At 44.4% G+C, this 26220-nt stretch overlaps 1 protein-coding gene across 7 annotated transcripts in view; it reads right to left on the bottom strand.

Moving 5' to 3' along the window:
* The window catches only part of dicer1 (dicer 1, ribonuclease type III), a 190598-nt gene that overhangs the window by 153498 nt on the left and 10880 nt on the right, over positions 1–26220 (bottom strand). For all 7 annotated transcript variants that reach the window (XR_013305092.1, XM_077620450.1, XM_077620449.1 and 4 more), the window contains exons 2-4: positions 20897–21086; positions 7638–7800; positions 4275–4405 (exon numbers count right to left, since the gene is read on the bottom strand). Coding sequence is in view for 6 of the 7 variants with exons in the window: in XM_077620450.1 (XP_077476576.1) it covers positions 4275–4405; positions 7638–7800; positions 20897–21010 (408 nt within the window). In the remaining variant the exon portion in view is untranslated. The remainder of the gene's footprint in view (positions 1–4274; positions 4406–7637; positions 7801–20896; positions 21087–26220) is intronic.

Genomic DNA, 26220 nt, shown 5'->3' with positions numbered 1-26220 from the left:
ATGAAAGCAATAAAAGAAAGGTAAAATTTTCCACTGATGTTTACTTTGCTAACTTTACCTGCTTAATCCGGGGCTGGCAAATAAGGCATGGTGTACCTACCCATGTTCCAAGACAAACTGCGCCACTGATTCCATGTTTTGACCTATGGTGGTGATGTTGTGCAAATAAATACTATAACTTCTGTCATAAAGAAACAGGACTTTGTGCTTTGGTTTCACTGCCCTTACCAGTATCTGTTTTCCCATCTACAGTCGAGGAGAAACAATTGGCGGCTCGAAATTTTGATGCGGCGGTTGGCCTCTCTTGACAGCATTGAGCCTCATCAAGGGATGTCGATCCGACTTACATTAATGCAAGTTGCATCCCCAGAGGCGTACCCGATGAGTATGGGGTGGCTTAAGAAATTGTAGCAGGTTGGGAGTCTATTTTTCTTTGTGATATGTCAAATACAAATATGGATAGGATAAACAACATCCATTGCAATGTACAAAAATTTGGAAATTATACAGAGCAATGATTTGTAGCAATGAAGGAACAGCTGGCAGCCACCAGTCTCATGGCTTTCTAAGACCGCAAAGCAGTCGATATATTTCTGGCGCAGAAAGCAAAGCAGTCGATATATTTCTGGCAGAGAAAGGGGGCGTGTGTGCAATGTTTGGAGATCAAAGTTGCACGTTTATTCCCAATGACATGTCATCCGATGGGTTCCTAGCCAGAGCCAATGAAGGCCTATAGAACCTGAACCAGAATATGAAAGAGGCATTCTGGAATCGAACCACCTGGGCAGACTGTTGGTATCAGACCGCCGGCAAGTATAATGATTTGGCCTCCTCTGTGGTGATTTAAATTGCTGCTTTTGGTACTACTTTGACATTGTGTGGGCGTTGTCTTATCCCCTGCTTACGCACTTTTTTAAGTTGAATTTTAAACTACTGCAATTGCATCTACAAATTCCAAATTGCAAGAATTGTATCCACTTATTACACGGCCGACCAGTGCGAGCATTGATGTCTGTGACTATGATCAATATAAAAGTAAATTGGACGAGATTGATTTAGTTAATAAATTTTACTCCTGGAAGTCTAGACAAAGAGGATACATGCAGGAGGCTGACGATGGCAAGAGGTGGAACAAGCGCCCAACTCCAACATTTGGCGTGCCGAGCCACCATCTCAGGAAGACGAGGGACGACTTTCCTGACCTGGGGTTCCTCCAGCGGACACTGTGCTGATCATCGGCGGGTGATCGAAGAAAACGGACCGGGGGACCCCACATGCCCTTCTTACCGAGGCACAATAATCCTCTGAGCGGTAATAAAAGTGGAATTATCCATGGTCAGGCCTGACATGCACGGGAAGCCCAAAGAACTGAACTTTGTGATCTGTACTATTGTGTTTGTAGTCAAGAAAAAAAAAACTACAAAAGGAGGGAATATTGTGGAATATTGTGGCGCCCGTTAGTCTAGATAACATCTATTGTGGATTTAGATCCAGTTTGAACCAGTTGTGCAGGCGCTCGTTAGTCCCAGATAACATCATGTGTCAGAGGTCGGGCTGACCTTCCAAGAAAGATATCAGACGACGCCAAAACGATGAGGAAGAAGGGCAGAAGTCTTTCATGTTTTCACTGTACTGTGCTGTGCTCAGCCTATAAAAGATGCCGAGTTGTGCAATAAAGTAGGTCTTGCCTCCTGTCGGGAACCGGATCGTATTCTGGATTTTGTTCAAACTCCGAAAGTAGTTTCAGTATAATCGTAAAGCCAGCGCCACATTGATAATAAGAAAAATGCAGCACCTCCTTCTCCTTTCACCGACAACTACAAAAAAATGTGTTCATGAGACTTGGAGGATCTAAAGCAGGTGTCTCAAACCGATTCCGCCGAGGGCCGCAGTGGGTCCTGGTTTTTGTTCCAACTGATCCAGTGCCAACATTTTAACCAATCAGGTGTCTTCTAAAATAAGTAGCACCTGGCTGCAATCGACTGATTAACTGATTACACTTGCAAAAGGTATCCTCTTGTTGAGTTGGAATGAAAACCTGCACCCACTGCGGCCCTTTGAGGACCGGTTTGAGACCACTGATCTAAAGTTATCAAACTGGTGAGTTTTCATTCATGGGGGGAACCTTTAGGGGGTCCAAGTTCAAAGGGTGGTTTTTGCCATGTGCCAAACACACGTAACCGTTGACTCCCTGGACCAACGTTCGATTGTTATGATATTTGACAGGTTTGACAGGTCTCCGTTGATTTATTTCCGATTGGGCATAGCGCCACCTAATGGTAGCAACAATAATTTTGGCTGCTTCTCCAAGGCCAAATTACCTCAAACCTTCACTTGAGGATCCTTAAGCCTTTGGTCTCGGTGGGCCATTTACGAAATAGCGTTTTCATAAAAGGGAGGGGTCGTAAGTGCTGTAACTTGGCTGTACTTCAAATTAAGTCCACCAAACTTACTGTACTCAAAGAGTGTTGCACCCTTAAGCAAAAACTCAACAGCGCCTACTCGTGGTGACAAAAAGAATGTCCCTTTACTTTTTCCTCTCCAGTTTCTACAAGGTTGAGTATTTTTACGTGATTTTCTGTGTATAAGTTCACAAGACTTTGGTCACGCTGTATTTCTCAGCTCATGTCCACGTGTTGTCGCTTTTTGCCGTGGCGACCCACCGTTCGCCAAAAACAGTAAGTAGTTTGGCATTCCTCTTAGAAAGTAAACACGGCCATGAAATTTGGCAGACATGTCCCCGGTAGCCCAAAAAACAGTTGATGTCCATTACGTACAAATCGTCCAAAAACTAGCTCCACACCGCCCCCTTCCAATGTTTAAAAAATTTCTCTCCTGTATTGTTTTTTAGGCACTCACTGGAAGACATTGCCAGCCCTCGATACTTCAGCAGAGCCAGGAACATCATCGGGGACCCATACCACACTGGTCACAATCTGTTCCAGCTGCTGCTCTCTGGCAGACGCTATAGGTCCCACAAAGTACGGACAAATAAGGACAGTTTTTTCCCACATCCATCAGGACTCTAAACTTGCGGTAACACGACACAAAATCCTTTCTGCGTAATAACTTGGGGGTGAAGTAATATGAATAGACGTTGGGCGGTGATCTGCCTCCTACTGGCTGACTGAAGGTAAGTGAAAGACAGTGAGAGGTAAGTGATCCGCTTGGGGGGTGATGCAATGTATCCATCACAGCAGAATGCCAAATTACGAGTCAGAAATTATCACTTATTTGGGTCTTTTGCCGGGAAAACGCACCTTATGGAGAAGCACTACCAATTTCGTCATACGCAGTTTCTGGGTATGATGACAATTAGGCTTTTTTGTCGAGTCAATGATGACAAAGCCTATGTCTGATTATTATTATCAAGACTAAGTTCAATGTGTGTTTGCCAACGTGCTAAGCTAACTATCATCCCAAGCAATAAATTCAACCTAAATTATGTTAATAATAATAATTTTAAAAAAAATAGGTGGGTGTGTTTTCACAGCTCAGTGACACCCCTTTGGTTGTTCTTTTTATTGTCATTTTGAACAGCTATAACTCAGCTGTAATTTAACATAGCTGTGTAAAACATCGAGCTTATTAATAGTCACGCCCCAAACAGACCTGTTGGGGTTATTTGCAAACAGAACACCGCCATTTAGAGGTAAAAAGTCACTCCTTTTGCTTATGCCTGTTCTGTTTTTTTTTGTCTTCTAAATTTCAGCCACTCTGGCCAGTACACCTTTGTCAAAGCACACTCACACCTATGAACAATTTGGAGCGTTAAATCAGCTCGTTTATGGGATGTTGGAGGAAACCTAAGAAGGCATGGTGAGAACAAACTATTTGTCTCTATAGACCATGTCAAAATGTTTACCATGGCTTATAAATCCTGATTGGTTTATATTTTTCTTAGCATAACCTCTATATAAAATCTTATCTTTACTCTATAACAGTGGTCTCAAACCGGTCCTCAAAGGGCCGCAGTGGGTGCAGCTTTTCATTCCAACTCAACAAGAGGATACCTTTTGCAAGTGTAATCAGTTAGTCAGTTGATTGCAGCCAGGTGCTATTTATTTTAGAAGACACCTGATTGGATAAAATGTCGGCACTGGATCGGTTGGAACAAAAACCAGGACCCACTGCGGCCCTCGGCGGAATTGGTTTGAGACACCTGCTCTATAACCTATTACATTACCATATCAGGCAATAAAATAAAAGCATCAGCATTCCCGTTTTAAAAGTTACCCGAGTATCAGGCTCACCCCAACCTAATACACAAATACCTGTTGATTGATTATCTTATCAGTCCATTGATGAAAAGTCCATGCTGAAGTCGCTTCCATATCTGCGTATTCTCCCACTTGGAGGTCAGAGTGAGTCCTGACTGCAGCTGCTTGCTGATTCGCGGATGTGGCTACACAAAAATAATCACAAGGGTTTGCATTAAGATACAATGATATTCAGGGTTTTCCAGAGAAAACTTGCAAAGTCTCGTAGAAGAGAAGTCTACCGGCAGCCCACCATGTTTATGAAAATAAAATATGGAAAAATGATTAAACAATTTAAACAATCAACAAGATTCCCACCGCTAGGATGCACATTATGCTCTTTAATTCTGTCTGTCAATATGCATGATGGAAAATTGATTTTGAATGTCCAAAATCATATAATTAGTGACTATAAATGGCTACACATCCTTTTCATATACTTTATAAGAATAAACCAAGAAGAGAGGATGGCATATTGACCGGTGAGTGGATGGTATATTGATCAGTTTAATAATTTACTATTGAATTAAATACACCCAAAAAGTGCCATTTAGATGCATGCATCAAAATATGACAGTGCCACTCATTTTATGGGGTACAATACTAGGAAAAAATGGTGAAATGAGGGCACGCTTACACTGTGACGCCCCGACACCAAACTGTTACAATTGCGTTGTAGAATGGCCTCGCGTCTTGACGTCACGTTGAAAACGGAAAGCATAATCTTTTGATTCTGGCCTCCAAAGCATAGGCGGAGCTCGTGGGCGTACCAGGGTATCACCTGACCCACTTGAAAACTGATTGGACCCTGTAAGTGACATGTCACGGCACAGGTAGTGTTGTCAAAAGTAGCAAGTGAGACGCCTATTGATTGTGAAGTCCCTCCTGTCCAATAACGGGCGCTACACCACAAAGAGTTGTGAACGACCTTGAAAAAAAAGAGAATATTTGGGCCCAGCCAATTGATGCACTTGCTATCCAATTGATAAGTATATTTCAGAGTCTAAGTCACATCTGAGTGTAAGTCGCACCAGCCAAAGAAAACACAATGAATGGAAAACACACAGTATTCCCTCGAATAAAGTGGTCGGCCATGAATTTCACACCTAGGCCTTCAGTAGTGCTACGTTTGAATCAATCCAACACGCAATAACTATTTTATGGCTATGAAACCTTTACAGTAATCCCTCGAATATCGCGATTAATGTAGACCAGACATGGCCGCAATAAGCGCAAAGTTGCGAAAAGTCACCCCTATTATAACTACCTTTTTTTTTTCTTCAGTGCCGAGTTCTAGTAGCAAGTGGAAGACAGGAGAGTGGTTACGAGTTTCAGCATCGATTTTCACGATTAACAACTTAAAAATATTTTTTTTCTTCAGTGCTGAGTCCTAGTAGCAAGCGGAAGACAGGGGAGTGGGTTCCGCTTGCGAGTTTCAGCATGGATTTTCACGTTTATGAACCTTTTTATGAAATGTAATAAATAGCAGAAAAAAATCGCAAAGAAATGAATTTGCGATAAGTGAAGTCACGATAATCGAGGGAAGACATTACCACAGCTACAGCTGCGAAACAAAAAAAACATCAATTATATTCTCATAAAATTGAAATATTTATATAGCCACATTTTACTCACCAAAAATCTTTTTTATTTGTACACAAAATCCATTCTCCTTTCTTTCCTCAAGAAAATTTCAATTACTTTGTCGTACAAATTAGCCCTGCGTTTCTGTTCCATCAAGAAGTTATTTTCTATCGCCATCGAAGTTAATGCTGAAGGTCGAGCCTGTTCTGTCGTATTTCTGGCGTAACTTTTTATTCAATTTAAGGCTCAAAATGCCCGTTCGACAGAAGCAGTGGAATGGGGGGGGGGGGCTTGTATTCACCGCCAAACACACAAATGTTGACAGTTGCCCCACGCTCTCACTCATGACAGGCTTGCTAGCTTTGGAGTTGTCCGACCTTTCTTAATGATGTCCGTCTCTCTCTCTTTCTCTCCGTGTCAGTCTCTCTCTCTTTCTCTCCGTGTTAGTCTCTCTCTCTTTCTCTCCGTGTCAGTCTCTCTCTCTCTCTTTCTCTCCGTGTCAGTCTCTCTCTCTCTTTCTCTCCGTGTCAGTCTCTCCGTGTCAGTCTCTCCGTGTCAGTCTCTCCGTGTCAGTCTCTCCGTGTCAGTCTCTCCGTGTCAGTCTCTCTGTCAGTTTCTGTCTGTTTCTCTGTCTCCGTTTCTCTCTTTCTCTCTGTCACTGTCTCTATCTCTGTTTCTGTCACTGTCTATGTCCCTCTCTGTCACTGTCTATGTCCCTCTCTGTCACTGTCTCTCTCTGTCACGGTCTCCCCTCTTCTCCCACTCCGCATTGTACTGAATAATGTCTCTTTTTAGTATTCAACATCATAACCATTATATAGTTATTAGTTACTCTGTTAGTAGATGGCGAATTAGAACAAATAAGTATTTTTTTCCATTCCAATATCCTGATTCTTGGTGTTTTTTTCCAGAGGTTGGAAACAGATTAATTTTCATTTAGTTCATTTCTACGGGAAAGGTTTATTTGAGATACGAGTAAATCGACATACGAGCTTGGTCCCAGGACACAGTAAGCTTGTATCTCAAGGTAAAAATATACAGGAATGAAGCCTTAAGCATCCAGACTAAAGAACATAATTCTAGTGCACTCATGCATGGATTAACATACATGTGCTCTTCCATCAAATTAAAGATTCATATATTAAATTTTCTGTTGTAATTGAAGGCAAAAAAGAGAGAATATGTACTTAACCTGCTACCAGAAAAGTGGAAACTAAATAATTACAAATACTTTATTCAGCCAAGAAATCCATCGTTGTATGCTTGGTTTAAAAATAAATCATGTCGTCATTGTGCTATCAACAATATCACAAAATGTGGTTAAAAACTGCGATTTCAAAATCAGACTACTATTGTACTTATCATTTTTGGACCACTGTTTTAGCCTTCAAGGAAGAAATCACTCATGCTAAATTATGACAAAAGTGTTAATGCAATGGCAGATATGACATCTTGGTTTAAGTGGAAATCATGTCGCCATTGCGCTATTAACAATATCACAAGATGAGGTTAAAAATTGCAGTTTCCAAATTGGACCACTATCGTACTTTTTATCATTTTTGGACCACTGTTTTAGCCTTCGAGGAAGGCTAGCAGCACGTCATATCTATGAATTATTTAGCGTAATTCTGCCACGAATAAAAATAAAAATGGCTTTGGCTATCAGTTTGGTTAAGGAGGAATTTATCGGTAATTAGATCGGTGGAGACAAAAAAAATAATTGAGCCTAATATCAAATTTAAGGTTAAGTTAGTACACATGCCAGAAAGCAAAAATTAACTGAGTTGTAAGTACCTGAGTTGACAAGAAAGACAGTCCTCTTTGCATTTCCTTGGAATTGTCCGCGGATTTGATGGGAAAGCTCCTTTGTGAGAAGAACTGCAATAAATGTCTTCCCTGAGCCAGTATTTAAGCAGACGATAGTGTTATGTTCAAGCGCAGCTTCAAGAAGTTCTACCTGTATGAGAAAGTCCATGAAATTAAGTGTTAGAAAATCCATGGCAACCAAAATCTAAATTTAGGAGAATTGTACAACTTTTAAAGAAGAATTTAAGTCAATTACATAAAAAGATTGGGAGGTGAAACTCCCATTTTTATACCATCAAGGATGAACAAAGGATAACATTTCATTTGATTGTGGTTTCATATAATTCCCAATCGACTAAAGGAATAAATCATAATGCTTATGTAGGTACATAGAGACTTCTGAAAGTAAGTTGACAATATGTCCATAATAAAAAGCAGACAGAAAAAGACAACCTAACCTGTCATAAACATAGCATATCTATTGTTTAACACTCGAAAACTGTTCAAACTTTTTCCGGATTATAATACTGTAGTTGTGCGACCGTTTGTGCTTCTCCTCATTCTCAGTTGCGAGTGCAATTTCTGTATTTAACACACACAGGGTCCTCTCTGGACATCATAGGCACCGTTCAAAGCGGCTGCTAGTTGCAGTGGCTCCCTAAACCCTCACTCGTATTCTGTGTTTTTAGGGCTTTTTTAGCCTTTATTTTTACGTTTCATTGTCTCTTAAGATTTTATTTGTTACTTTGCTTTATATATTATATTTCATACTTTAATGTTTTAAAACTTTACTTTCAAGACTCTACTCCAAGACTCAAGTTGTGCAAAAGGCAGTCTTTGATCTATTAGTTTAGTTTATCTTTGCAAATTCTGGACATTACATTTTTGACCCACTCAGCCATGCCTCCGCTGTTTTACACAAAGGATCAGCTGTTAGCGCTACGCAACACCTTGATTCCCCTGGACCTGGACCTCCCCGCGGAGTTAAAGAGGAAGAGAAGAGGAGGCAGAGCTGGACGAAAAAGCGGAGGAGAGAAAGCGACACTTCAGACCCAGCATTCCATCTATTATTATGGGGTACGTAAGATCTCGCCCCAATAAGATGGAAGAGCTAACGGCACTTACCAAACAACAATGACAATATCGGAAAATCTGCATTATGTGCTTCACGGAGACCTGGCTTAATGAACTAATACCAGACTCTCTCGTCTCCTTGGATGGCTTTCTGCTGGTGAGGGCGGACAGAGATGCTGAGGAGAGCGGTAGGAAGAAAGGTGGGGGACTAGCTGTTTTTATTAATAGAAGATGGTGCAGCCCCGGGCATATTACTGTGAAGGAGCAACTTTGCACTCGAGATATCGAGCTAGTAGCTGTTAGCATCAGGCCGTTTTACATCCCCCGGGAGTTCTCGCACGTTAAAATAATAACTGCGTATATACCTCCTTCGGCCGATGCGGCAGTCCCTCGCGAGGTGCTTCACGCCACTGTGTCCCGGGCTGCAGACGTCACACCCCCAGTCTCTCCTTCTTATCTCTGGTGATTTTAACCATGCTCCCTTGGCGTCTACTCTCCCCACCTTCACTCAGTATGTGAAGTGCCACACCAGCGAACAAAAAAACTCTGGACCTGCTGTATGCCAACACAAAGGAGGCATACAGCTCAGTCCCCCTTGCCCCCACTGGACCACTCAGACCGCAACGTGGTCCATCTGATCCACACCTACATCCCTATGGTGAGGAAAATAAAACCTACCACGAAGATCATACAAAGATGGCCCGAGGAGACCAGCATGGTACTGAGGGACTGTTTTGAGACCACTGACTGGGAGGTGCTGTGCAATTCACATGGGAAAGACATTGACAGCTTGACCCACTGCATCATAGATTATATTAACGTCTGTGTTGAGAACATTGTGCCCTCCAAGAAGGTCCGTTGTTTCTCCAACAATAAGCCGTGGGTCACCAGGGATCTAAGGGCCCTCCTGAACAAGAAAAGGGCTTTCAGGTCTGGGGAGAAAGAGTCTGAAAATGGTCAAGAAGGAGCTGAAGAGAGAGATAAAGAAAGAAGGGAAAGACCATCTACAGGAGGAAGCTAGAGAAGCAACTCCAGAGAGGCAACACCAAAGAAGTCTGGAGGAGCTTGAGGACCATTTCGGGCCATGGGGGCAACAGTGAGAGACCCGGATTCTGGAGACAGGGAGTGGGCCAATGAACTGAATCAGTTCTTTAACAGATTTAGTCCTGCCGCCACTCCCCTGACCGCCCAGACCAGAAGCAACCCCTCGTTCTCCTCCTACCTCTCTTCCACCAGTCTCTCCATTACTGTCGATCAGGAGACAAAACAGCTAAAGAAGATCGAGGCAAGGAAGGCTACCGGTCCAGACGGCCTCAACTCCAGACTACTGAGAGAGTGTGCGGATCAGCTTGGCAAACTGATTCTGCATATTTTCAACCTCAGCCTCAGTCTGCAGAAGGTCCCCACCTTGTGGAAAACTTCCTGTGTGGTCCCAGTTCCAAAGACTGCGAACCCCAGGGAGCCAAACCACGTCAGGCCGGTAGCATTAACCTCTCACCTGATCAAGACATTGGAGAGAATCATCCTCAATCACTTCAGCCCCCTGATGAATGCAGAGCTGGACCCTCTGCAGTTCGCCTATCGTCCAGGCATTGGTGTGGAAGATGCTACCACCTACCTGATGCACAGGTCTCTTTCACACCTGGAGAACACGGGAAGCACGCTGAGAATGATGTTTTTTGACCTCTCCAGTGCTTTCAACAGCATTCAGGCGGTCCTACTGAGAGGGAAACTGGAAGAGGCTGGAGTAAGGAACCACCTATCCGCTTGGATCATTGACTTCCTCACTGACACACCACAATATGTGAGACTCCAGGACTGTACGTCTGATGTGGTAGCTTGCAGCACGGGGGCCCCACAGGGCACAGTGCTCTCCCCACTCCTCTTCTCCCTCTACACATCAGACTTCAAACATAATACAGACACGTGCCACCTCCAGAAGTTCTCTGACGACACCTCTATTGTTGGACGAGTGACGGACGGGAACGACTTGGAGTACAGGGGAGTCATCACAGCCTTTGTTGACTGGTGTAGGGAAAACCACCTCTACATCAACACCAGAAAGACAAAGGAAATGATCATCGATTTTCGGAGGAATCCTCAACAGACCACTCAGGTGAACATCCAGGGTAAGACATTGAAATCGTGGAGAATTTTAAGTACCTGGGTGTTCACCTCAACAACAAACTAGACTGGTCCACAAACATAGATGCCCTGTATAAAAGGGGTCAGAGCCGGCTCTACCTACTGAGGAGTCTACAGTCCTTTGGAGTGTGCAGGACACTGCTGAGGACTTTTTACGACACTGTGGTGGCATCTACAGTGTTTTATGCAGTGCTCTGTTGGGGATGCGGGAGCACAGAGAGGGACAGGAACAGGCTGAATAAGCTGCTCAGGAGGGCCGGCTCTGTCCTGGGCTGTCCTTTGGACTCTGTGGAGGAAGTGGGAGAGCGGAGGATGCTGACCAGGATGATGTCCATCATGGACAGCACCTCCCACCACCCACTGCATGAGTCTGTGGAGTCCCTCCAAAGCTATTTTAGCAATAGATTGCGGCACCCTCATTGCAGAAAGGAGCGCTTCCGCAGATCCTTCCTCCAATGAGCTGTCAGGCTCTTTAACAAAAAATGCCTGAGTGTTAAGACCTACCGCATGCATGCATGTACAGACGCTCTCCTACTTACGAACATTCGAGTTACGAACAACGGTACATATGAACATATCTGCAAATTGCGTGTATGTCGAAAAATGTTCGCAAGTTCGATTTTGTATTGCGCGCCTTTTTCCGAGTAGTGCTTCTTTCCGCCGCTAATACCGATGCCTGGCGCTGTGAGAGCTCAGCTCACCCAGCATCCACCTTCCTCTGCCCAGTTCTTTGCAGTGCGGAAGTGCGTGAACGTATCTCCAGTGTGCAAAGAACCTTTTTCATTTTTATCATTAAATATCTCATGCATCCATTATTCAATATGGTTGGTGAAAAGCGAAAGGCTTTTATTGAGGGAGGTGCAAGGAAGAGGCAAGCCATTTCATTTGAAATGAGTGGCAATAATAACGAAGCTTGATGCGCGTCAGAAAGTGGTGAGCATTGCACGGGACGGGAATACAACTTGAATCGTTTGACCGTCTGTACCATTTATAAACGTAGAGATTGAGCAGCAGGACCCAAATATTTAACGTTGCACAAAGTTTGCAAATCAATTGAATGATGCCATACAGTGCTACCGCATCATTTATGATGAAAAAAAGAAAACTGCAATCGTCATTAGATAGCTTATTTCGGCCAGTTTCTAGTAAATCTCTCTCTCTCTCTCTAATGTATGTATACAGTACTGTATGTATTCTCCATTTTATTAAATGTTTTTTCAGTAAAAACCAATGCGTGTTACTTATACAACCCTTAAACATACAAATGCACTTATATAAACCTTAAATATACTTTATTAACTTACTTATTACCTATCTATTTGTCTAAAATGCCTTGCAGAAATGCAGAAATATATGGCGAGTCATAACCAGCACCTAAAATCAGAGCGAGAGAAAATTATACAATGGTACATTTCAGTCAGGTGTGTGCGTCTGTGCGCGTGTGTGTATGCATGCATGCATGCATGTATGTATGCATGTATGTATATACACACACATATATAAATGTATACACACACACAGCAATACCTCGGATATCATGGCTTCAACTATCGCGGTTTCACTACATCACATTTTTTTCCTTGGGAATTTTTTTTGTTAATTCAAGTTTTTCGTAAATTCATAAAAATGTGAAAATCCAAACTGAAACTCGCAAGCGGAAGCCAATCCCTTGTCCTCCGCTTGAAAGTAGAACTCAGCACTGAAGTAAAAAAATATATAAATGAATAAATACTTTTTTTAAAGTTCATAAAAATGGAAAAAATTCACGCTGAAATTTGCAACCTGAAGCCATTCCCCTGTCCCTCCGCTTGTTACTACGGCTTAGCACTGAAGTAAAAAATACATTTAAAAAATACATTAAATAAAAACATACAAATGTGTGTATATATATATATATATTTCATCATCATAGGTGCCGTTCAAAGCGGCTGCTAGTTGCAGTGGCTCCCTAAACCCTCACTCGTATTCTGTGTTTTTAGTTTTTAGGGCTTTTTTAGAGCTTTTTTATCCTTTATTTTTACGTTTTATTGTCTCTTAGGATTTTACTTGTTACTTTGCTTCATATATTATATTCCAAACTTTAATGTTTTAAAACTTTACTTTCAAGACTTTACTCCAAGACTCAAGTTGCGCGAGAGGCAGTCTTTGAGCTATTAGTTTAGTTTATCTTTGCGAATTCTGGACATTATAATTTGACCCACTCAGCCATGCCTCCGCTGTTTTACACAAAGGATCAGCTGTTAGCGCTACGCAACACCTGGATTCCCCTGGACCTGGACCTCCCCGCGGAGTTAAAGAGGAAGAGGAGAGGATGCAGAGCTGGACGAAAATGTCAGGAGAGAAAGCGACGTTTCAGTCCCAGCATTCCATCTATTATTATGGGGAACGTAAGATCTCTCCCCAATAAGATGGAAGAGCTAACGGTGCTTACCAAACAACAACGACAATATCAGAAAATCTGCATTATGTGCTTCACGGAGACCTGGCTGAATGAACTAATTCCGGACTCTCTCGTCTCCTTGGATGGTTTTCAGCTGGTGAGGACGGACAGAGATGCTGAGGAGAGCGGTAGGAAGAAAGGGGGGGGGGGGGGGGGACTAGCTGTTTTTATTAAAAGTAGATGGTGCAGCCCCAGGCATATTACTGTGAAGGAGCAACTCTGCACTCGAGATATCGAGCTAGTAGCTGTTAGCATCAGGCCGTTTTACATCCCCCGGGAGTTCTTGCACGTTATCGTAATAACTGCGTATATACGTCCCTCGGCCGATGCGGCAGTCACCCGCGAGCTGTTTCGCGCCACTGTGTCCTGGCTGCAAACGTCACACCCCCAGTCTCTCCTTCTTATCTCTGGTGATTTTAACCATGCTCCCTTGGCTTCTACTCTCCCCACCTTCACCCAGTATGTGAAGTGCCACACCAGGGAATAAAAAAACTCTGGACCTGCTGTATGCCAACACAAAGCAGGCATACAGCTCAGTCCCCCTCCCCCCACTGGGGCGCTCAGACCACAACCTGGTAATCTGATCCCCACCTACATCCCTATGGTGAGGAAAAAAACCCAACCACAAGGATCGTACAAAGATGGACAGAGGAGACCAGCATGGTACTGAGGGACTGTTTTGAGACCACTGACTGGGAGGTGCTGTGCAATTCAGATGGGAAAGACATTGACAGCTTGACCCACTGCATCACAGATTATATTAACTTCTGTGTTGAGAACTGAATCAGTTCTTTAACAGATTCAGTCCTGCCCCCACTCCCCTGACCCCCCAGACCAGAAGCAACTCTCCCCCCTCGTTCTCTTCCTCCTCCTCTTCCTCCCCCTCTTCCACCGGTCTCTGCATTACTGTCGATCAGGTGATAAAACAGCTAAAGAAGATTGAGGCAAGGAAGGCTACCGGTCCAGACGGCCTCAGCTCCAGACTACTGAGAGTGTGCGGATCAGCTTGGTAAAGTGATTCTGCATATTTTCAACCTCTGCCTCAGTGTGCAGAAGGTCCCCACCTTGTGGGAAACTTCCTGTGTGGTCCCAGTTCCAAAGACTGCGTAACCCAGGGAGCCAAACCACTTCAGGCCGGTAGCATTAACCTCTCACCTGATCAAGACATTGGAGAGAATCATCCTCAATCACCTCAGCCCCCTGATGAATGCAGAGCTGGACCCTCTGCAGTTCGCCTATCGTCCAGGCATTGGTGAGGAAGATGCTACCACCTACCTGATGCACAGGTCTCTTACACACCTGGAGAACACGGGAAGCACGCTAAGAATGATGTTTTTTGACCTCTCCAGTGTGTTCAACACCATTCAGCCGGTCCTACTGAGAGGGAAACTGGAAGAGGCTGGAGTAAGGAACCACATAGCCGCATGGATCATCGACTTCCTCACTGACAGACCACAATATGTGAGACTCCAGGACTGTACGTCTGATGTGGTAGCTTGCAGCACGGGGGCCCCACAAGGCACAGTGCTCTCCCCACTCCTCTTCTCCCTCTACACATCGGATTACAAACATAATACAGACACCTGCCACCTCCAGAGGTTCTCTGACGACACCGCTATTATTGGACGAGTGACGGACGGGAACGACCTGGAGTACAGGGGAGTCATCACAGCCTTTGTTGACTGGTGTAGGCAAAACCACCTCTACATCAACACCAGTAAGACAAAGGAAATGGTCATCGATTTTCGGAGAAATCCTCAACAGACCACTCAGGTGAACAATCAGGGTACAGACATTGAAATCGTGGAGAATTTTAAGTACCTGGGTATTCACCTCAACAACAAACTGGATTGGTCCACAAACATAGATGCCCTGTACAAAGGGGGCCAGAGCCGCCTCTACCTACTGAGGAGTCTACGGTCCTTTGGAGTGTGCAGGACACTGCTGAGGACTTTCTACGACACTGTGGTGGCATCTACAGTGTTTTATGCAGTGCTCTGTTGGGGATGCGGGAGCACGGAGAGGGACAGGAACAGGCTGAATAAGCTGGTCAGGAGGGCAAGCTCTGTTCTGGGCTGTCCTCTGAACTCTGTGGAGGAAGTGGGAGAGCGGAGAATGCTGACCAGGATGATGTCCATCATGGACAGCACCTCCCACCCCCTGCATGAGTCTGTGGAGTCCCTCCGAAGCTCCTTTAGCAATAGACTGCGGCACCCTCATTGCAGGAAGGAGCGCTTCCGCAGATCCTTCCTCCCATCAGCTGTCAGGCTCTTTAACAAAAAAATGGCTGAGTGTTAAGACCTACCGTATGCATGCATGTATATGTATGTGTAAGTATGTATATATGTGCTAAGCAACACGCTTATTTATTTATATATTTATTCATGTATTTATTTATTAACTTACTTATTACCTATCTACTTATGTCTAAAATGCCTTTCCTATTTCTGCATCCTCACCCTCTTGCTACTGTGACAACGAAATTTCCCGAATACGGGATGAATCAAGTTATCCAATCCAATCAAATTATATTTATGAATATGATACAGAGCTGCCAACCTCCATCAACCCGAGTTCAGTAGTACCTTTTGTCCTATTTCTGGAGTGAATGTGATTCACGCAAAATCGATATAAAATGCAAAAAAAGAAGAAAAAAGGTAGGGCAATTTAAATCAAACTGTACACCTAAAGGTTGCACCTAAAAGTCTAAAATTTTTCCCGAAGTGATGCTGCGCCTAATTGGAAGGGCCGCCTTTTCTGTGGATTTAAGTCAAAATTCTGTAGATGTCGCTGTGTGACGTTGACAGCATGATTGTTTGGGTGCATTTCTTTCTGACGCGCTGAAGTGAACTACAGATGTAACTGAGGACAGTATGTAGGTGTGAATGGGTGGGGTGCGGGGGTTTCGTAACAATGGAGCACGTACCTATAAATTCATGCGGGAATGCATTGTGCAAAAGAATATCAGTTTGACCCCTGAAAAAGGCACCTACAAAGAGGCCCGCATACGAGGCACAGTTTAAACTGGCAGCTATCTGCTACGCGTAAGAACATAGAAATCGAGCTGCAGCGAGGCACCTCAACATAAAAGAGTCCATGGTGCGCAAGTGGAGGGAGCTGGAAAATCAGGTTAATCTAGTGAAAAAGACAACACTGAGTTTACGCGGAGGTAAAGCGAGGTGGCCCAAGTTGGAAGAGTTTCTCAACCACTGGATTGAAGAAGAAAAAGCAGCGGGAAGAAGGGTCTCTAAGTCACCATTCGAGATAGGGCAAAAAAGCTTGCAGATGAAATGAAAATTGAACATTTTCATCACGGTGCTTTCGCTTCATGAAACGGAACCATGTATCCATCGGGGCAAGAACTACAGTGGCACAGCAGCTTTCGGCAGACTATAAAGAAAAGACGGCAACCTTTCTCTCATACTGCAGCAAAAAGATTGCCAACAAGCATATCCAGCCCAGCCCAGCCACATGACCAATATGGACGAGGTGCCACTCACTTTCGACATTCCGACGAACCACACTGTCGACAAGAAAGGAACCAGCACGGTCACTGTACGCACAACGGGCCATGAGAAGGCAGCTTCCCGGTTGTGCTTGCTTGCTATGGGAACGGTAAGAAGCTACCACCCATGGTGACTTTTAAGAGAAAGATGTTGCCGAAGGAGAACTGTCCAGCTGGTGTCATTGTCAAAGCCAACCAGAAGGGATGGCTGGACGGGGAGAAAATGAAAGAGTGGCTTAACGAGGTGTATGTGAGGAGACCGGATGGCTTTTTTCTGCATGTCACCGTCAATGCTGATATGCGACTCCAGGCACGTCCATCTCACGGCTTAAGTGAAACACTAAGTCCAGCATATGAACTCCGCGCTTACCGTCATTCCGGAAGGTTTGACGAAGGAACTACAACCGCTGGACATTGCTGTAGAGCATTTAAAACAAAGTTGCGATTGGCTTGGGAGCAATGGATGTCCGATGGTATACACAGTTATACAAAGACTGGCAGGCAGCGTCGAGCAAGTTCTGCGAGAATATGTGAATGGATTGTGGATGCTTGGGCTCAAGTCTGAGCCAGGACTGTAGTTCGAGCTTTCGCCAAAACTCAAGTCAAGTTCCAGGAATACCCCAGCGACCAGTCGGACTCCGACAATGACATGGAGCATAACATGTTGGAGGGCAAAGTCGCCCACTGGGCCGGACTCTTCATATCAGACAAAAGAAGATGAGGAGTTAGATAGATTTGTAGATGTTCATCTTACATAACATCTCTCAACGAGAGTCCCTTTTCCCTCAATAAAGCACAATCAAACTTATTTTTGCTCAATGTCTTTTTAAAAAAGGGAAAAAAAACTCGCTAGCATAACTAACACGAGCGTACGTTAGCATAATGCTAGCGCTCTTTAGGACGATGCGCCTTGTTTGTGGGCAAAAATAGAAATTATAGCCGGAACTGAGACTGTGCCCTTTAAGAACGTGCATTTTATAGGTGTGAAAATACGGTATATCTTCAGGAATCACAGGGGACCACTTGTAATTTAAAAAAAAGAAAAAAACTTGACCAACTACTACATAAAAGTAGTTTAATCTAATCTAATAAAAACCAAAAAAAATTGATAATACTTATGAAATTAATTGGTTTTCTAAGTAGTTTTGGGAACTTGGATTTTTCCTGAGTAAAGCCGTATTATATATGTAAATTCCCTAATTTGTTCCCAGGTCTTCAAAAAAAACTACAAACTAAACCCTGTAAAATGATCAGTGTCCCAGTTTTGGATGAAAGATGTGATTAACACACAAAATGAGAGAAAATCATAAATGTATTAAAATGAGTAAACATTTTCTATTCGTGCAGATGCTTAAGTGTAAGGAGGAAGTGAACGTTGGCCAACAAAGCACACAAACATGCACAGAACCACATCATCGAAACAACTTCAAATCATGAATTCAAGACAACATAGTACTAATATAGAACTTCTCTTTAATTAACGTTTTTCTGTTTTATCCTTTTGTGCATTTATATTTGCACCTGTTCCATTAATTGCCACTACTTTTTACCCGTTTGGGCTCATATTGCCCTGCGGCGCTGCTTTTTCATAAATTATCGACTCTGAATCAATATCTCCTGCAATTTCTACCCCCTCTATCCAGAGGGGTTCAATACAGAGAGGCCATGCCAAGGAGTCTTCAGTTTGAATTAAATTACCATATTTTCAGACCTATAGGGCACACTTAAGTCTAAAATTTTCTCTAAAATGAACGGTGCGCCTAATCAGTCGGTGCGCCTTGTTTATGAGATAAATTCAAAAATTAGTATGACCCTGACCGCTCGACTGATTGGTTTCATTTCTTGCCAAGATGCGACTTATTGTGATCAACCCAGCGGATGTTCACCATAAAAATAGTCTCCAAGCACATTCCAAGCATTACGGTAAATCCGTTCTAAACGAGTGTCCAGGCATTTGACTTCCATGTGCTCGTAAAACACTTTTAACCCTCAAAAACACTTAATATCACAAAGAAACAGCATATAATAATAATCGGACATAGGCCCTGTCCTCATCATCAACAACAAAAAGCCTACTTGTCATCACACCCAGAAACTGGGTAGGACGAAATTGGTGGTGCTTCTCCATAAGCTGCGTTTACTCGGCAAAAGACCTAAGTAAGTGATAGTTACGGACTTGTAATTTGGCATTCTGCTGTTATGGATACAGGTCACTTACCTCTCACTGTCTTTCACTTACCTTCAGTCAGCTAGTAGGAGGCAGATATTAGAGCTATACAGAGGAAATGCCTGACATGAATGATAACAGAATGAGGGTGTGAACGCTTGGAAAATGGACTGAACTCATGGATCGAACACAATTTAACAGGTTTGCGAATTCAAAGACGGGGCAGGTAGCATTGCACGAGTTACGTGACGATTTGGAATGGATTGTCAATGCTAATGTAACAGCGAGGAGAATCAGTGTGGCATAAGGCTTGGGAGTAATGCATGTCGCGATTTACAATAGATTGTGAAAGACTGGCCTCAAGTGTCGGCCATGACTGTTGTTCGAGCTTTTGCCAAAGCTTGCATCAACTCTGACTGACAGTGAGAGGGAGCATCGCATGTTGAACACCGAACTCTTTATATCAGATACAGAAGATGAGGAGTTTGTAGATGTTAAACTGCGTTAACTTCAAGTCAAGTCAAAAGCCTTTATTATCATTATACAACAACTGTGTATAACTTCTATTAACTTGTGTACCCTTCTACCTCGGGCGGCCCGGTGGCGCGAATGGTTGGCGCGACGGCCTCACAGCTCTGGGGTCCTGGGTTCAAATCCAGGGTCAGTCCACCTGTGTGGAGTTTGCATGTTCTCCCCGGGCCTGCGTGGCTTTCCTCCGAGCACTCTGGTTTCCTCCCACATTCTAAAAAAACATGCATGTAGGTAGGCTGATCGGACACTTTAAATTGCCCATAGGTATGGCCGTGAGTGTGCATGGTTGTCCGTCTTCTTGTGCCCAGCAATCGGCTGGCCACCGATTGAGGGTGGCCTCCGCCTCTGGCCCGGAGTGAGCTGGGATAGGCTCCAGCACCCTCCGCGACCCTAATGAAGATGAAGCGGATCAGAAAGAGGATATGAGACCGTTTACCTCAATAAAGCACTATCAAACTTAGTTTTGGTCGTGCTGCCTTCAAAATAAACCACGCTGGCAGCTAGCTGCTAGCGTAACATACGCTAGTCTAGTGTCATGCTAGCGCCCTATTCGAAGAGGCGCCTTTTAAATTGAAATAAAACTGAAAATATACCCACAACTGAGACTGCACCCTTTCAGACGATGCGTTTTATAGGTGTGAATATACGTTAGATTAAATTAACTTTTATACATCAGTACTCGGGAAAATCAATTTGTTGCAGTAGCAAAAAGACTCAGACACAGGAAAAGACATTGTAATCCTAGATAAAACTAGAACCACACACAGGAAGTCTTCCACAATGTGGGGACCTTCTACAGACTGAGACTGAGGTTGAAAATAGTAAGAATCAATCTTCCAAGCAAATCAGCACAGTCCCTCAGTATTCTGGAGCTGGGGCCATAATAAAACACTCCCGATACTCCCGTTGCAGGCTGGTAAGCACTGATAGCTCTTCCATCTTGTTTGGGGAGAGATCTCACGTTCCCCATGATAATAAATGGAGTGCTTGGTCTGAAGCGTTGCTTCTTCTTTCGTCCAGTGATGCTCGATACTGCTTCAATATGGTTGCGTATGGTAGCGATGGTAGTTGGTAACACCACTTAAAACAACTGTTTTTCTTTGATGGATAACTGGGCCCACTTATCCATTTCATTCACACCAGTAATTTAAAAAAAAGAACCAAGGTGCTTCAACCACTAATCTAAAAATGTTACAGCAATAGCCCTGTTGGCCACGAAATAAATAGAACAGAGCATGTACACGTATTTATAGAAATATACTGAGAACCCAAGGGTATATAAAGGGCAATTTCTAAATGAAGATTTATATAACAGTACAAATAAATACAGTAATTCTAAGATGCTATTCATGCTCAAGTAAAATAAGTGCATAACTACTACTTACCTGATATTTTCTAGGTGTATAGATGTTATCGTGGATTGCCTCTTGCTGCCATGGAAGTCCAAAAAAAGGTCCCATGGGAGATGTGGCTGGAGTGACAAGCTTCAGGCCTGCCATTCTTCAAAGTGGAGAGTGGACAGAGCTCTTCCTGTCTGCTTTACTTTATTTCATATTGTATTTGTCACAAATCCAGCTTTAAAAAAAAGGAGAAATATATTTAGAACAAATATTAGGCTAATAAAAGAAAGCAGCTGGCAGTTGAAATGAAATGTATAACATTATCCAGAGATACCACCCAAACTCTCATTTTTCATGTGTCCAGGCATACACACAAGCTCTTGAGCACACTGAGGCCCACTGGGAGAAACATCTGCTGTGCGTTCTATGGCCATACACTCCCAGTCAAACCCTCAGGGCATATTACACATCTTATTAAAATAATCAATTTGAAGAAGCAACTTCTATCAGTTTAATGTATAATCCTTATAAAGTGTGATTTATGGGTGTATGGGTGTGTGTGTGTGTGTGAGTGTGTGTGTGTGTGTGTGTGTGTGTGAGTGTGTGTGTGTGAGTGAGTGTGTGTTTGAGTGTGAGTGTGTGTTTGAGTGTGAGTCTGAGTGTGTGAGTGTGTGTGCGTGAGCATGTGCGTGTATGTTAAGATTCTCTTGCTACGTTTGTCCAAACAGTGCAACGTAGAGAGTTGAACATTTTTATGGTGACCAGAAACGGCTGTCGGATCCTACTAGACCAGGGGTCACCAAACTACGGCCCGTCAGCACATTTGGCCCGGCCCTCTGAACAATACCAGAGACGCTATCGGATTTTTTTTTACTATTTGGCCTTGAAGACTGGGCCGTTTTAATCTTGTGTTTGGTTCATTGCACACCCGCTGAGCCCACAAATCATCCTAGTGAAGCGGGGCTTCGCATTGCTTCTTTGGTGACACGCGCCGGGAGTGTTTCCCTTTGATGCACGCGGGCACGTCCACCGGTGCATGCGCGATGCATGCGCGAGCACAGTGTTACCGAGACATCTGGACGATCGCAGGTGAGGGCGGAGCCCTGGGACCATCGCGGACTATTCAAGCATATAAAAACTGTGCAACCTATTTGAGAATTGTTCTTTTTGACCCAGAGCTGTGGAGGGGAGCAACTCTGAATTTGATTCATATATTAGGAATAAATATCTTCTATGAAGAACCCAGAGAGTTATTTAGTTATTATTTATTTCATAAATAGTTGTATTTATTTCCTGTTTTTTCTGTGAATAACTCAGAGAGGGTTATTTAGTTATTATTTATTTCATTAATAGTGTTATTATTTGTTTCCTAACTTTTTTCTGTAAAGAACCTGGAAAGGGTTATTTGGTTGTGTAGCTTTCTGGAAAACAATAATTTTTTTAAGCTCCCCTACAATCGTCACACTTTTTCTGTGACAAACTGACACCGGCCCCCCATCAGAGAAGGGAAAAGTTATGTGGCCGTCACAGGAAAAAGTTTGGGGACCCCTGTACTAGACGATTGAATTTCTTCACCTTCTCCAAGTGTGTAAATTCAACTTGTATTTGTTAAAGCTGAAAGCAGAGTTGATGTATGAATCGTTGTTTTTACATGATGTGCCCTATACGCACCGTATGGCTGATTGGTCGTAACATAGGACACCTTTCCACGTCATTCACAGACATTGTTTTCGGAAGAATTTCCGCCAGAGAGTTTCCAGGTGCTCGCCGAAACCTTTTTTTCCCTGTCATTACAGTAAGACTCTGCGAGACACGATGCTGCTGGTTTGGAGACCTCTGGCCTACAGAAATGGTCCTTAGACTCAGCAAGTGTTGCGCTCTCAACAACTTGGTGATGAACGTCTCCAAAACCAGAGAACTCATCCTGGACTTCCGACGGAACAAGGCTGCTCCGTCGCCCCTGTATATTAATGGTGAATGTGTGGAACAACTAGAGACTTTCATATTTCTAGGAGTCCACATCTCTGCTGATCCCACTTGGGCAGCAAACACCAAAGCACTCATCAAAAAGGCACAGCAGAGGCTACATTTCCTTAGAGTACTCGGGGAGGAGCAACTGAACACCAACTTGCTGGTGACATTCTACCAGTCTGCCTTTGAGAGCATCCTGACCTACGCTGTATCAGTGTGGTACTCAAGCTGCATAGAAGTCGACTGGAAAAGACTGCAGAGGGTGATCAACAGAGCCCAAAAGATCATCAACTGCCCCCTACCCACCCTCTCCAGCATCGACGAATCCCGGTGCCTTAGAAGGGCAGAGAGCATTATAAAAGACACGACACACCCCGGCTTCCACCGCTTCAACCTGCTGCCCCCTGAAAGGTGCTATAGAGCTAAAACTGCCAAGACAAACAGACTCAAGGACAGTTTCTTCCCACGAGCCGTCACCATTCTCAATTCGAGTTCTGCACGCAGGACCTAATCAAGACTTATTACTACTACTTATACGTATTATGTTGACCACTTATTTATTACTATTTCGTCATTAACTATTTATCATTACTATTTCGTGATTATTTATCATTACTATTTCGTGATTATTTATCATTACTATTTCGTGATTATTTATTTATCATTACTATTTCGTGATTATTTATTATCATTAGATCTAAAAATCTAAAAATAACAGACCTCCAAGTTCATCTGCCGCACCTACCTGCTCATGTAAGTGCAGTTTCTGTGATGATCGCTTTGTAGATCTCCAGAAAAAGTATGACCAGCTGCAGCAAGCTTTCTCAGAGATGCAAATCAAGCTGGATGAGATATCAAAGGCGAGCTCTGTATGCATAGCCACGCCGCAGAGTCTACCTGTTGCCCCCTGCACGTATGCGGAACAGACAGCAAATTGCCATATGCCAATAAAGAAGAGGAAGGCAAAAAAGACCAAACAGGCTCCGGAGCAATCTTCAGCCGCGAAGTTTAGCGCTGACGAGGCGCCCGATCATGACGATGACTACGTGTCAGCCTGCTTAGACACCGCAGATAGCAGTGACGTCATCGGTAGGCAAAGTTATGAGCCTAAAACTCAAGCCCCTGCGAATCCAATTGCTTTCGCGAGATCCAGTAAAGAGGCTGTGTCGGAACGCGAGAGGAGTGTGATAATCTATGGTGTTCCCGAGTCGCCCGAACTCCCAGCTGTTGGCAGCGCGATGAAAGATCGCGAGTTTGCTATATTTTGTATCAAGTCGATCCTGGAGACACTGGCACCCGGGGCATCTCTCTCACTCGGAAGATCGGTGAGGCTTGGACGCAAGCCACCATCCTCTGCTGACGCGCGCCCCCGTCCATTAAAGATGACTCTTGGCACTCCATCTGAAGTCGAGATCTTCTTAACAAGCGCCAAGAATATCCAATGGCCTGATCTCGAACTGGATTTTCGGAAGGAGAACTCTTTGAGGGAGAGGCTTCGTTGGCGCAACCTTGTAGCAGAGCTGGCAGCGAGACGTCAGAAGGGCGAAAGAGGTCTGTGCATCCGCAACGGCCAACTAGCCCTGACAAGCTACATCCACCCGCCACTGAAGGTGACCACAGAGACTCAGAACAACTGGGTGACGGTGAGGGAACAAGGGATGCCGGTGGCCCACCCCTAGCCATCATCTACACCAACGCGTGCAGTTTGATCGCCAAGTTCAGTGACCTCTTCAGTATTGTATCAAGACTCAAGCCTGATATGATCGTCATTACTGAAACTTGGCTAAGCTCTGAAGTGCACGATGCTGAGATAAACCTGGTGGGCTACACCCCCTTCCGGTGCGACAGGCGAGACAGACGTGGTGGTGGAGTTATCATCTATGCTAAGGGAGGGCTCCCTCCCGCTGCTCAACAGACCGACTTCTTTGAGGTTGTGCGATGCAATATAACTGTGGGCGGAGTCTGTCTGCCTATCTTGGGAGTCTACCGATCCCCACAAGCTACCGCCGAAGACGACAACCACGTAATCAGTGCAATTCGCTCGGTCTCATCACACCAAGACTGCCTTATTATTGGCGACTTCAACGCACCATCAAAAGACTGGAGCGATGTCGTCTGCTCATCAGCCGACCGGTTTGATCAGGCACTCCTCGACACAGTTGATAACTGCTTTTTAACACAGCATGTTGCAGCTCCGACGCGCTTCCGCAGTAACCAACGCCCGTCTCTTCTGGACCTGGTACTCGCGTGCTACCCGTCGTAGCGACTTCAACGCACCGTCAATAGACTGGAGCGATGTCGTCTGCTCATCAGCCGACCGGTTCGATCAGGCACTCCTCGACACAGTTGATAACTGCTTTTTAACACAGCATGTTGCAGCTCCGACGCGCTTCCGCAGTAACCAACGCCCGTCTCTTCTGGACCTGGTACTCACGTGCTACCCGTCGTCGGTATCGTCTCATCATCCTCCCGCCACTCTCCATGTCTGACCATGTGGTGCTCAAGTTCAACTGGCACGCAACAATTCCGGCCGTACAGTGAGATGCTTCCAAAGAGAAGGTTTTATGCCCTGAATCATCACGCACTGGCGGAGGCTTCCGAGGCTGTTGACTGGGCTTCCTTCATGGAGATCACTTCAGTCGGCGAGCTGTGGACATTGTTGAAACAATCCATACTCCGGGTGACTGAGCATTCAGTACCATTGTCGATGCCACGGCACCAGAAGCACAAACCCTGGGCGACGCAAAAGGTGAAGGGGGAACGGACTCTCAGAGATGTTGCTTGGCGCGAATTCCAGGAACGAGGCACGGCAGCAGCATATGAGGTCTACAAGAAACAACGTAATAGGGCAGTGTTCACTGAAAGGCAAGAGCGGAGCAATTATGAACTGAGGTTAGCGCAGTCATCTCGCGCAAACCCCAAACGCTTCTTTGCCCATGTTCAAGCCAACAAACGTCTACACAATCAAGTGGTTAAACTCAAGGATGCTGATGGAATCGGTGTCACGGATGCAGAGGTGCAAAGCTCTCTTTTTGCTAGGGTGTTCGCAGGCATTTACAAAGCCGATGATGGGCGACCAGCACCTCCATTTGCTCGGGATGTTCCCCTAATGCCTGCATTGCCATTACACCTCCTGAAGTCTACCGAGCCTTGATGTGTCTGGACGCCACTAAAAGCCATGGTCCGGATGGTATTCACCCGAGGGTCCTCCAGGCACTCGCTCCGACCATAGCACTTCCCCTCGCTTATCTCTTCACACTGTCCTTGCAATCAGGTGACATCCCCGAAGACTGGAGAAGGGCCGTCATCTGCCCTATCTACAAGAAAGGAGACCGAGAAGACCCGTTGAATTACCGACCGGTCTCCCTCACTTCAGTAATCTGCGAAATGTTCGAATC

The sequence above is a fragment of the Stigmatopora argus genome, chromosome 15, assembly GCF_051989625.1.
Source record: "Stigmatopora argus isolate UIUO_Sarg chromosome 15, RoL_Sarg_1.0, whole genome shotgun sequence".
Classification (NCBI taxonomy): Eukaryota; Metazoa; Chordata; class Actinopteri; order Syngnathiformes; family Syngnathidae; genus Stigmatopora; species Stigmatopora argus.
Note: the sequence above shows the minus strand (reverse complement) of the source record. Positions and strands in the feature narration are given on the sequence as shown.